At 37.1% G+C, this 14,611-nt stretch overlaps 1 protein-coding gene across 1 annotated transcript in view; it reads left to right on the forward strand.

Moving 5' to 3' along the window:
- The window catches only part of XDH (xanthine dehydrogenase), a 198,541-nt gene that overhangs the window by 7,564 nt on the left and 176,366 nt on the right, over nt 1–14,611 (forward strand). Inside the window, exons 2-5 of the mRNA XM_053712630.1 lie at nt 3,279–3,336; nt 8,326–8,422; nt 9,027–9,135; nt 14,054–14,180. Coding sequence (XP_053568605.1) covers nt 3,279–3,336; nt 8,326–8,422; nt 9,027–9,135; nt 14,054–14,180 — 391 coding nt within the window. The remainder of the gene's footprint in view (nt 1–3,278; nt 3,337–8,325; nt 8,423–9,026; nt 9,136–14,053; nt 14,181–14,611) is intronic.

Consider the following 14,611-nt stretch of genomic DNA (forward strand, 5'->3'; position numbering starts at 1 on the left):
GAATGACAAAAGAACGTTTTTGGGTTTCGTATCCCTTTAATATCGAGATAAGATAAAAACACAAACCTTAAAGCATATTAAGGAATGTAATCTTCCAGTAGACAGGGTAAAGACAAATGCTTAGCTTGAAAAATGATTCAAGGGATGGTAAACACCTTTATAGTAAAACATAAAATGTTTAGTTATGTATAAAAAAAGAACTTTGCAATATACTTTTATTATTATTTTGATTAAAATTAAAATTTTTCAGAACTTGAAATGTACACTGCAGACATGTCACAGCTAACTCTGCTACATATCCATACCTAGTGGGTGTAAATTGACAATAGCTTCAAACAATGTATTTTTAAATCAGCATGATGACTGTAACTAGCCTTGTTGTCTGCAGACTTAAGCCCGGATTGACGTCTCCAAATAAGATGGAGGGTGGAGTTTAGCTCTTGAAAAATAACTGCAGCAAACAAGAGGTTATTTTTTTATGTTTAGACTTAGCTGGTATGTTATGCTTTAGCAAGATGATAGAACTGTCTTGTAATTAACAGGTGTTTACTATCCCTTTAAATGGACATAATACTCATATGCTAAATCACTTGAAACTGATGCAGTATAACTGTAAAAAGCTGACAGGAAAATATCACCTGAGCATCTCTATGTAAAAAAAAGGAAGATATTTTACCTCACAATCTCCTCAGCTCAGCAGAGTAAGTTCTGTGTAAAAAGTTATACTTAGCTGCTGCCCAGCTGCAGGTAAAAAAAAAATAAAAAAAATGAAGAATTGAACAGCAGCCAATCAGCATCAACAGTGCTGAGGTCATGAACTCTTTTACTGTGATCTCATGAGATTTGACTTAACTCTCATGAGATTTCATAGTAAACTTTCTTAAACTGAATAGGGAAATAAGATGAGTGTGCATGAAAGCTCACTCCCTTAGCTGTCCCGGGACAGACATACTGATTTGCTGCTTAGAAGTCCTTTACAATGGGATGTGGCTACTGAGGAACTTTTGAGGTAAAATATCTTCCTTTTTTACATAAAGATGTTCAGGTGATATTTTCTAGTCAGCTTTTTACAGCTATGCTGCAGCACTTTCAAGTGTTTAAACATTTGGGTATTATGGCCCTTTAAGCTTGCACTTCGGAAGTAAATATTGGCTCCATTGTTTCTTACCTGCCATTAAAATCTGTTTCTATCCTTATATGTGTTTACCCCGTTGTATTATCTGTCTTTGGATGCCGCTCTACTCTCGCTCCTTAGCTGTATTCTATGTCTATACCTAGATCTCTCTTGGCCAGTTCCCTGGTTTATCTTACAAAGCTATAGCTTTCTTGCTTGTCTGTCTGCAGCTCTATCTCTCCAGTATAGTCTTTCTCACTGTGCTTGGATTTCACAAAAACCTTCCCCTAACTATCTCACTCTCTATCAAACTGAATATCTTGCTTACTCATCCTTTAGCTTTCTTCATGTGCCTGCATGTATTACAGGGATGTATAATAACCTAGAATTACAAGACTTTTGTGCAATCTTCTTGTGATAAAATAACATCTGCCAAGTGTAAAAACTTTGAGAACTCATTAACATCATGTTTGCTGCAACTGTTTTTCAATGGACAAATTTCCCCCACCAGAGGAGACAATCTGTACTTGCTACTGAAATAGACAATCATAGGCCTTATCTCCTCTGCTTAAAGGGGCAACAAGTCAAAATAAACTTTTATGATTCAGAAAAAGCACACAATGTTAAAAGACAATTTCCAATTTACTTCCATTATCAAATTTTGCACAGTCTTTTTATACGCACATTTTCTGGGGAACAAAATGTACACAAGATCACAGAGTATACGTATACTAGTCTGTGATTGGCTGATGTCTGTCACATGATACAGGGGGCCGGAAAGTGGAGAAAGTAGTAGTAGGGGGTCAATTTATCAAGCTCCATACTCGAATATGATCGGGTTGATTAACACCCCCTGCTAGCGGCCGATTCACAAGAACTGCTGGTGCAATGATAAATGCTGACAGCGTAAACTGTAGGCATTTATCGATGTGCAGTGGACATGATGCGCTACATCGTATTATGTCCGCTCGCACATTAATAAATTGACCCCTAGGTGTTTCATTGTTGTCTTTTAATTATGCACTTGCTGATTATGCAATTCTCCTGCATTGAGTGATCCTTTAAGACAGATATCAGTGGGCTTCTTTAGTGATTGTATAGAATACAGCAGGGTAAAGTCTGGAGTGTGCTCTTACTCTTTTTGTGGGAATTTAAGAAACCCACAACCTTGAGCGTTAGATTACAGAAAAAGGGAACAAAAAAATAAAGTATTATTGCAATTTTTATTATGTATGATGAACAATTTTATATGAAGGTCTCAGTGTTACATTAATTTACATCTCAGAATGTTTTTAAACAGCCGTTAACTTAAAAGCAAAAAATGTGATTTTATTGAAAAATAAAATGCTCTTTAATAGTATTAATTAGTGCCCTATTTGTAAGAGACAAATCACCACATCATAACATATAATTATGTAAATACACACAGAGTGTCAATAAATAAATATGTCTAGCGCAAGCTCTCATATTCTTCACACACAATTCGTTATTATTTTCGCTCCCCTCTACTCAGGGCAAATTTTTAAAATGTAAGACAGACTCCTGAGACCATTATTTAAATGTAAAACTGGTCAGAAATGGGTACAGATCTGCAAAAAAAGGTAAATTTGCTAATATGTTTTTTTTACTTTTCTTAAAGGGACAGTCAACTCCAAAATTGTATTGCTTAAAAAGATAGATAATCCCTTTATTAGCCATCCCTCAGTTTTGCACAGCCAATATTGTTATATTAATATACTTTTAACCTCTGTGATTACCTTGTATCTAACTCTCTTCTGACAGCCCCTTGATCACATGACTTTTATTTATTATCTATTGACTTGCATTTTAGCCAATTAGTGTTGTGTTGTCCTGTTGTGAAAAGCTAATAAAAAAAACATGTGATAAGAGGCTGTCTGTAGTGGCTTAGAAACAGGCAGAAATGCAGAGGTTTTAATGTTATAAAGTATATTAATATAACAATGTTGTTTGTGCAAAGCTGGGGAATGGGCAGTAAAGGCGTTATCTATCTTTTTAAGCAATAACAATTTTGATGTTGACTGTCCCTTTAAATGTCTTCCTTCTGACCACATGTAAGCAATGGGCACATTCTATGTTTTTAATAAGTAAGTTATTGCATGTGCTTTCTGCAGACTACTTTCATGTTTTATTTATTTTTTTGTAGGTTATTGAGAAAAATGCGGATCCCAAAATGACTTTGTTGACTTACCTACGCAGAAAATGTATCCAATCGACTCCTCTCAGAGTGAAATATTTGTAAATATAAATTCTAACACAAGGCCACCAATTTTGCACTATTCCACCCAATCCTGGACATGGAATGAGTTTTTTTATATATTTAAAATTAAAGGGACATTTAAAAAACACTAGGGGCGTGATTACATATACGGCGCAGGCTTCAGCACAAGCGCTGCAACCCGCGCCTTCCGTAATTTCACCTCGCACATCGGGCTATTACATATATGGCGCCGGCAGTTCAAAAAGTACCGTAAGTCGGATAAACTAGCGATGTCCAGAAATGTGCTTAAATGCAAATTTCTGGAATCGCTAGTGACTTACCGCACTTTAGAAACTGCCGGCGCCTTAAAAAAAAAAGTATCTAAAAAATACCCCGTAAAGTCTAACACGCCTCCCAAACCACATAAAACCCCTATCCACCACCAAACCCAACTAATAATTCCATTATTAACCCCAAAACCGCCAACCCCAACATCGCAACTACCTAATACAAATATTAACCACCTAAACCGCCAACCCCAACATCGCAACTACCTAATACAAATATTAACCCCTATATCCACCAATAACCAACAACGCAATCTAATCTATCTATTAACCCCTAATCCGCCAATAACCCACAACGAAATATAATATATCTATTAACCCCTAGTCCGCCAATAACCCACAACGCAGAGTTAAACACTAAGCTCCCTAACCTAACACCCCCTAAACTAACCCCATTACATGCATTAAACTAAAACTAAATTACAATTAAAAAACCTAGCATTACTTTAAAAATTAAAAAAACAAAGTCTAAATGAATCTAAAATTACAGAAAATAATAAAGCTACATTTAACATAAAATAAAAAAGAGAGTTGCAAATAATTAAATAATTATACCTAATCCCTACGAAAATAAAAAGCCCCCCCCAAATAAAAACGAGCCCCCCCCCCTAATCTAATGATAAACCACCAATAGCGCTTAAAAGGGCTTTTTGCAGGGCAATGCCCCAAGATAAACAACTCTTTTACACAAAAAAGTCTAAGTCCCCCCTAAAAGTCAAACCCCCCCACCCACCAAACCCCCCAAAATAAAAGCACCTAACACTAAAAAAACCTAAACTACCCGCTGCCCTGAAAAGGGCATTTGTATGGGCATTGCCCTTAAAAGGGCATTTAGCTCTTTTGCTGCCCTTAAAAGGGCATTAAGATTAAGAGCCCTTTTAAGAAAAACCCATCCCTAATCTAAATAAAAGAAACCCCCCAAAAATCCCTTAAAAAACCCTAGGTCTAACCCCCAAGTGGTACTCACCTGTCCTGAAGTCCGGCGGAGAAGGTCCTGTTCCAGGTGTTGAAGTCTTCTTCCAAGCGGCGACCTCTTCTTTCTTCTTCCAGGAACCAGCCGTCACGGAGCGGAGGGTGGAACTGAAGACCAATGACCGCGGAGCTGAAGACCAGCGACCCTGGAACTAAAGACCGGCGACCCTGGAACTGAAGACCGGCGAACGCAGAGCGTGGAGGATCCTCTTCATACGATCCCCGCCGTACACTGAATAGGAATTCAAGGTACGCGATTAAAAATGGCGTCCCTTGAACCTTGAATTCCTATTGGCTGATTTGAGCCTTCAAATTCAAATCAGCCAAAAGGATGAGAGCTACTGAAATCCTATTGGCTGTTCAAATCAGCCAATAGGATAAGAGCTACTGAAATTCTATTGGCCATTCAAATCAGCCAATAGAATTTCAGTAGCATTCATCCTATTGGCTGATTTGAAAACCCAAGAGGATTTCAGTAGCTCTCATCCTATTGGCTGATTTGAATTTGAAGGCACAAATCAGCCAATAGGAATTCAAGGGACGCCATTTTTAATCGGGTAGATAGATATTGCGCATGCGTTAGGTGTTAGTTTATATTTTACAGGCAGTTACTGGAGTTACGGTGCTCCCATACTCAGCGCAAGGCCTGCTGCGGCTGCCTTGTTTGATGAGGTGAAAATGGAGTAAAATTTCTCCATTTTCGCCACGTAAGTCCTTGTGCTGAATATTGGATACCGATTTGCGACCCGATCCCATGTTAGCTTATGGGAGTAAAAATTGCGGACAACGGGTGAAATATACATGTCGCATTTATATGCGGCGGCGTATATGTAATAGCAAAATTGCGTAAAAACCGGCGGCGCTGGCTTTTGAGGAATGTTTTTTCTAAAAACACAACAGTATTAATGTATAAAAAAATCCTTTCTTAGATGTAACAAAGAAAAACAAAATACTTTAAGTTGTATAGTTATTTTTTCATGGCTGAAATAGAATTATATTTTCCCATTTATTTTTGTTTGCTTTTCTCAGTATTGTGTCAAAGCACTGCAAAACGTTTAGTTCACAAAGAAATATATCAGTCATCACAAACATAGAGCCTAAACAGTTAATATTTTTAAAATTAACCCACACAAGTAAATATGCTTTCAAGCCTATGAATGTTTCTTTTTAACAGAATTCTTTTAATTATTATCACTCAGCTTAGTACATTTGTTAATGAACATAATGGTCACATGTCCTTGAGGGCGGTTTTCCTTTAAAGGGATGTTCTAAAATATTTCTATCATACACATGAAGGAACAGCACTCATTGAAAATATGTGAAAAGATGTCTAAATTTTAATTAAAAGGAATACTACATTATTGATTTTGTACTTCCTACTAATCATCATTGAGTAACAGGGAACACTACCTATGCATGACCAGTGATCAGTGACACACCTTTGCAAGTATCACAAGATAAATGCTGGTTTATTCAAGACAGGAACAATGATTTTTCATAAAAGATACATTTTAAATACTTTTTTTAAAAAATATGAACAAAGAAAACAAGTAGACTACAAGATACCTTTAAAAAAAATTTGAACAAATAATGGAAGTTGCATATGGCAAGATTACAAGTGGCACGCTAACGCTAGAGCAGGGCAATATTGAATTATCGCAGTCGCACTAACTTGCGAGCGTATTACAAGTTGAAAGTAAATGCGTCGAGTTAGCACGACGGAAGTCATTTTGTAAAGGTTAGGGCTAAATAAAAAGTTGCACCAAACACAACATAAATACATTAAGGTAAAGTGTTAAACTCAAATATAAACCATCTGATACAAATTATTCATAGAAATATATAAAAAAAAAATGTTATAAGGGTTAAAACGTGTATGGTATATGACACGGTATTTGAATGGAAATATATATATGTGTATGTATTGTAAATATTTTACATTCCAATGTTCTTCACGTAGTGGAAAATGTTCTATGTGTTTTTAAAAATATATTTCTATCTATATCTGTATATACCTGTATTTATTTATTTTTTCATATATATATATATATATATATATATATATATATATATATATATATATATATATATATTCATAACTACCTTTGGGTGAGCACAGTTCATCTAATGTGGTGTCAGATTAGCGCGTGAACGATTTTTTTTTTTTCAGTTTGCGCTCTCCATTGAAGTCTATAGGGAGAAGTTAGGGCGTTGGCTTTCGCTTGCACGAAAACATTTTACTTTCAACTTGTAATAGAAAGTTTACTTCTGGCAGTGTTTGCACGCAAGCGAATGCGCTAAATATTGTGCCACTTGTAATCTAGCCCATAATAGTTTCAACTAAAACAATAAAATAAGAAAATAATATTTGCTTGATCTCAACTTTCTTGCATTTAGCCATTCTCTATGTACTTTTGAAATTCTTTTGAATCATTTGATTTATTTTTTAAGTTGTTTGTAACACCCTGAAGACACAATTAATATAAATATATAATACTGAAACTACTATAACTACTCTTAAGGGATGGTTAAAATAAAATGTTCTAGTTAAAAAAAAAAATAAATAGCATTTTCTTTTACAGTAGAATGTACCTTTAACAGGATTCAGTGTACACCTCTCAGGGATAGTAGAAAATACACACTTTACAAATGAAAATGACAAGTAAAATAAATAAGTAAATAGACAAATACACAAATATATACAGTAAATTTAAAATGGGTTACATTTCTAAATGGCAAATGCATTCTTTCAGAGAAATGGTTTTAAAGAAACATTAAACTCTAAATACATTTTATAAGTTCAGAATTGAGGCAATTTCCGCCTCTCTCTATTCATGGGTGCTGCCATATTGAACTCTTTCCCTGCATTACTGTGCTGATGTGTTTGGGTGTTATGGGGGCTGCCATATTGAACTCTTTCCCTGCATTACTGTGCTGATGTGTTTGGGTGTTATGGGTGCTGCCATATTGAACTCTTTCACTGCATTACTGTGCTGATGTGTTTGGGTGTTATGGGTGCTGCCATATTGAACTCTTTCCCTGCATTACTGTGCTGATGTGTTTGGGTGTTATGGGGGCTGCCATATTGAACTCTTTCCCTGCATTACTGTGCTGATGTGTTTGGGTGTTATGGGGGCTGCCATATTGAACTCTTTCCCTGCATTACTGTGCTGATGTGTTTGGGTGTTATGGGTGCTGCCATATTGAACTCTTTCCCTGCATTACTGTGCTGATGTGTTTGGGTGTTATGGGGGCTACCATATTGAACTCTTTCCCTGCATTACTGTGCTGGTGTGTTTGGGTGTTATGGGGGCTGCCATATTGAACTCTTTCCCTGCATTACTGTGCTGATGTGTTTGGGTGTTATGGGTGCTGCCATATTGAACTTTTTCCCTGCATTACTGTGCTGGTGTGTTTGGGTGTTATGGGGGCTACCATTTTGAAATCTAGATGACACTGCAGGTATCTGAAGGAGTGTTATTGCACATTTGCAAACAGGTCAGCACTGGAGTGTGGCAAAATAAAGATTTCAATATGGCGGCAGCCATGACTAGAGGGAGGCGGGGAATTACCTCAATACTATGCTTATAAAATGTATTGAGTGTATAATGAGTTTATATCACATGGTAACCTTCATTGCGCATGTACTATTTCCCTAACCTACAATGAATCAGTGGGATTACCTGGAACGAAGCTGGGATGCGGAGAGGGTGGCTGTGGAGCCTGCACTGTGATGATCTCTCATTTCAATCAATTCAAGAAGAAGATTGTGTATCCTTTTTACGCATTATTTGGACACTTTAAAGGGATGTGATAGTCAATATTAAACTTTCATAGTTCAACTAGACCATGCACTTGTAAGAGACATTTTAGTTTACTTCTGTTATTTAATTCTCTTGTTATCCTTTATAAAAAAGCAAATGTAAGGGGGCTCAGGAGCAACAACGTAGTACTGGGAGCTAGCTGGTGATCGGTGGCTGCACATATGTCTCTTGTCATTGGCTCACCATATATTTTCAGCTAGCTCGCAGTAGTGCATTGATGCACTGGAGCTGACTTTTCATGTGTTTAAGTGCATTTGCAGTGGATAAACACATAGTTAAATACAAGCAATAGTGCAATAATAAAATACTCTAACACATTAGAGTATTTTTGTTTTGAATGTTGTGTCCCTTTAACAACATCAGTATTGATTTTGACCTCTTTATAAGCACAGTAAATAAATAATACGTTTACGCCAACAAAACTGTTTTCTCAAAATGCAAGAGAGCAATTGTGGAAGTCCATGACATGAGTTTTAAACAGATTTTTAGTTTTATAAAACATTTTACCTCATTTATAATAATATTGCTATGTTTCTTTAACATGCTATCAGACACTATTCTATTAATGCGTGCTTGGCACCAATATGTTCTCTACACCACTGTGCAGTGACAACTGTTGAAGGTATTGGAAGCACAAAGACAAGACTTCACCCTGTCCAAGTAAGTAGATCCATAACAGCTTTTGCAGAACAAGTTTTGGAACTTGTCTGCAATCGTAAGGTCCAATCTGTAACAATTAATCTAAGCTAGTACCTTGTGGTAATATATCATTTTTTGAGAATCATTTTTAGAATAATTAATATGTCAGCTTAGCACTATCTACACTTTTGTTTTAGGAATCTTTTTTGTGTTTTAAATATTTTTTTTTAATCATATTGCTACAGGGAGACGTCCCTTTTATAAACTGGAATCATCCTTTTTTGTTTTAATAAATATTTGTTATTTGATATATGATATTAGTGTTGATATCTTTGGCTCCTAGCGCCTTCCCTTAAACCTTTTTTTCTCACGTAGAATTATCATACCCTGGGTGGACATGATTCGCTAAAACGAATTATGTCCGACCTGCATTGCTAAATGCCCACAGCATACGCTGTCAGCATTTAACATTGCACAAGCATTTCTTGTGAAATGCTTGTGCAATGCCGCCCCTTGCACAATTGCGGCCATATGCTAGCAGGAGGTGTCAATCATCCAGATCGTATCTGATTGGCATGGTTGCAGTGTGAGCTTCTTAAATCCTGTTTCTGGCGAGCTTGCGCGGAATAAGCAGCATCCGTTGCTTGATAAATGTACCCCATAGTATACACTCCAGTATTTGCTAATACAGGAAACTATGCGCCAGTACATCTTCGCCCCTGTCGGCCCGGCATTGCATCTTGCAGGCAGCAATAAGCTGCCCACATTTATCATTACACACTCACAGAAATGTGCAACCCTGCCCAATGCTTGCAGGCAGCCAATCTTGCGCATTCTTGCGCAGGCAGGAGATAGTAAACGCACATTTTTTCTTTCATGATTCAAATAGAGCATGCAATCTTAAGCAACTTTCTAATTTACTCCTATAATTATTTTTTTCCCGTTCTCTTGCTATCTTTATTTGATTAAGCAGGAATGTAAGCTTAAGGCCCATTTTTGGTTCAGCACCCTAGATAGAGCTTGCTGATTGGTGGCTACATTTAGCCACGAATCAGCAAGCACTACCCAGGTGTTGAACCAAAAAGGGGCAGGCTCTTAAGCTATATTCCTGTTTTTTCAAATAAACATAGCAAGAGAATGAAGAAAATTTGATAATACAGGGTCAATTTATTAATTGGCCAGTGGACATGATTCGCTATACGTTGTAGGCATTCTAGTGAAATGCTTGTGCAATGCCACCCCCTGCTCACCGGCAGACAATCAGCCACTAGCAGGGGGTGTCAATCATCCCTATCGTATCGGATTGGGATTATTTCACTCCGCCACCTAAAAAGTGGTGGAGAAGTTAAGGAGCAGTGGTCTTAGGAACGCTGCTTCTTAACTTCCGTTCCTGGCGGACCAGAAATGATGGGCATAGAAAGCAGCTTTCACTGCTTGTTAAATCTACCCCTAGGAGTAAATTAGAAACTTGCTTGAAATGACATGCTCTATCTGAATCATGAAATAATACATTTGGGTTTAGCATCCCTTTAAGATTACGCCCACCACTCTTGTGCTCCCTTAAACAATTTGTGCCCTTTCAAGCAATAACTATGGTTTTTCCCATGTAAGAAAAGTCAGACTAAAATTATTTACAAACTTGTTGAACCTATCAAGTCAAATTTGACATGAATAGCAGCAAATGAACAGTCCTCCAACTCTTTCTACAGTCATCCAGTGGTGTCACTAGGGTTGGTGTCACCCGGCGCGGTAAGTTATAGTGTCTCCCCCCGCACCCCCCTAGTGACGCCACTGCAGTCACCCAAATACATTACCATTGTTTTCTAAAGTTTCAAATAAAGAACAACTTGTTTCTCATTTACCCCACTCTGTTCTTTTTACAAATGTAACCCATGACTATGTCACAGACATTAGAATCATTGCACCAATTCTCTGCTACAGCTTAAATAAATCCAAACTGTTTCTAGTCATTACCTGACGTTCAAGTCATTTATTCTTTAAATTGTGATTATTAGTACACTTTGCACAATGAATATTTAAAGGACCACTTACTACAGTAGAATTGAATAATTGACAAATACACAATAAAAGACACAATGGGGCCGAATTATGAAGGGCCGAATGGCCCCTCATCGCCATATTTCCGTGTGAGCCTTCCCGCCGGAAACAGCAGTTAAGAAGCATCAGTCTTAAAACCGCTGCTCTGTAACTAGTCCGCTGCCTCCAGGCTGCGGACATCAATCCTCCCGATCCTATACGATCTGGCTGATTGGCACCCCCTATCTGCAGGGGGCGGCATTGCACAAGCAGTTCACAAGAACTGCTTGTGCAATGTTAAATGCCGGCAATCAGCAATGTCTTTATGACATGATCCGCTGAGCAGATCATGTCGGACAGACCGTTAATAAATTAGCCCCAATATCACTTACTTTGAATTTGAAGTGAACAGTAAAATCCCCCCGTGCCATGTGACAGCTATCAGCCAGTCACAAAATGTATATACATTTACAGTATACTGTGTATTTTTGCACATACTCAGTAGGAACTGGAGCATCAGAAAGTCTGCATATAAAAAATGTACACTTTTTGATAATGGAAGTATATTAAGTTTATTTTTTTTAATTTCATGTTTTATCTGAATTTTGAAACTTTGATTTTGACTTTAGTGGCCATTTTAGTATGAAAAAAGCAGAAACACAGAAAAGCTATGATGGTAACGTTGTCAATACATATTTCAAACTGTTAAAAAACTCACAAAACCCAAACTTTTCCTTTCATGAGTCCGAGGGAGCATACAACTTACTTATATTATAAAATGTGCTTAGTTCTATTGGTATCCTTTGTTAAATGAGCAGCAATGCACTACTGGGAGCTAGCTGAATACAACAGGTAAGACAGTAACAAGAGTCATATATGGGCAGCCACCGACCAGCAGCTAGCTCCCAGTAGTGCTTTGCTGCTACTGAGCCCTCTAGGTATTCCTTTCAACATCTGATAGCAGGAGAACGAAGCAAATTAGATAATAGAAGTAAATTGGAAAGTTATTTAAAATTGCTGCTCTATCTAAATATTGAAAGAAAAAAAAATTGGTTTGAATTACTTTTAATATAAGCAACATCTAAGTTTTACACTAGGACGAATTAGGAATGCAATCACGTAATATGCTTCAAATTGATATTATCATTCTTCGGATTCTGTGTTTCTTGAGAACCAGAGATTACTAATATTTTAACATTTTGTGTAGGTGAAAATATAGGAGATTACCAAAACCTTTGGTATTGAGGGCTTCCCATGCACAGGACAGGCTGTTGCCTTATGACTTAATAGCAACCATAAGTATCCAGTCTGAGAGGCAAGAGGGAGAAAACGCCCTCCCTGGAATTTTCCTCCCTATATCAAAGCATAAGCATCTTCTTAATTAACTCTTTTGATGCCAGTGAGCCACCATTTTTAAAATTATACACAGTACCTGTGTACTATAGGGTAACTCTCTCTCTACTGCATATGTTACCTCTGATTCGATCATGTTTAAAGCATTTTATTCCCCAGAAATGGCATACTCCCATAGAGGCATTATCTATTATTGCTATTTTTTTAGTTCTGAGATCAATAATGTATCTATTTCTAAAATTTACAAGCTTAAAGAGACATTAAACCATTTTTTTTTCTTTCATGATTCAGATAGAGAATACAGCAGCTACTGAGTCTATCTAGATATGCTTTTCAGCAAAGAATATCAAGAGAATAAAGCAAATTAGATAATAGAAATAAGTTAGAAAAAATTTGGGTTTAATGTCCCTTTAATTGTAACAAATCAACATGATCATATGTCACCATTTATTAATCTCCACTGAGATAAAGTTTCCATCTAGGGAGCCTATCCAGCTCGATTTAAGATTGAATATCAGATCTGCCACTTCTATCAGTCAATGGGCTCCATGTACTAACTTGCGAAGCTGTCCATCCTCCTTCACTACATACGGGCAGCGGATCTGTTGATACGCTGTCCCGTATGTATCATTACACACTCATTGCAGTGGGTAATGCCCGCCCCTTCATTTGCACGACCAATCACGCGACTGAAGGGGCTGTCAATCACCGAGAGCGAGCAAGCTCTCAGTGATTTTCCCTTGCCACCTCAGAGGTGGCGTATGGTGTAAGAAGCAGCGGTCTAATGACTGATGCTCCTTACATTGCGTTAAGCAGGCTTGCATATGCGAACCTGCCCCACAAGGGCTTCGGAGCAGCTCTAACTGCTTCGTACATGGAGTCCAATGTATCAAAGACATTTTCCAGCCTCTTGGAACTTTTGCCACTACTTGATGGTCCATAATCCACTGTTAGCCTAAGCCTTCTAGTTGTTCCTTAAACCAAATGATGTCCTTTTTCTGTATTTTGGTCCCTGAAGCAGTGATGAAATAAAGGTCTTGTTTCAAAAAGTTAAAAGAAGCTGGAAAATTTCTTTCACACCCACAATTTGACAATTTTCACAATTCAGACAGAGCGTGCTATTTAAAAAAAAAACCCTCAAATCTTTTCAAACTACTTCCATTATCAAAATTTGCACAATCTTTTTTATTTTGTGATTGGCTGATTGCTGTCACATGATACAAGGGCAGAGAAAGTGAAAGTAACTTTGAAAAATAATCTACTGCTCATTTAAAAATCAGAGTACAGGTATACCTCATTTTATTGCGCTTCGCTTTATTGCGCCTCACAGGTATTGCTCTTTTTACAAGTTGAAGGTTTGTGGAAACTCTGTGTCAAGCATCTATAGGCGACATGTTTCCGACATATACACATATAAACACATAAATACACACGAATACGCAAATATGCATATCTATATATACAAACCACCAGCAGACTCACTGAAGGCTCAGATGATGATTAGCATTTTTTTAGCAATAAAGTATATAATGCTTTCCGATATTTGTAGGAAAGAATTGCAAAATGTCATGGATCTCAGTGTGGCTTCTGCACACCCGGTATCGTCATGTCTATGTACACCTTACTAAGGAATACGCTTGAGCCTACAATGGAGGACATTGAACATGCATTTCAAGGTATTTCTAGTATAATAAGATTGCAACGTGTGTGAAATTATGAATTTTCCATGGCTTAAATATTTGTCATTAAATATTTGTCATTGTTTCTAATGTTTATGGTGCAGTAATCATAGACAAGGTAGGGCAAGCAAACATATAATATAGCATTGACTAAGGATAAATTATTTCATATGTACTGTGGTATAAAACAGTTGTGCTCAGAGCTTAGTGAGCTGGGACGTGCAAGTAGTGCATGGATTATGCTCGGGTTTCGTTCGTGAAGGAACTATTGCAAAAAAAATGTAAATCAATGGGAAGTCAATAAGTTATGCTCAAGACCTTCTTCAATTTGTCATAAATAATAAAATATTACTATAGTTGAAGCTCTGAAATGCAAAAAAAAATGTCTGTGAATTTTTTTTAAACTATTAGCTTTATAAGTTTGTACA

The sequence above is a fragment of the Bombina bombina genome, chromosome 4 (assembly GCF_027579735.1).
Source record: "Bombina bombina isolate aBomBom1 chromosome 4, aBomBom1.pri, whole genome shotgun sequence".
Classification (NCBI taxonomy): domain Eukaryota; kingdom Metazoa; phylum Chordata; class Amphibia; order Anura; family Bombinatoridae; genus Bombina; species Bombina bombina.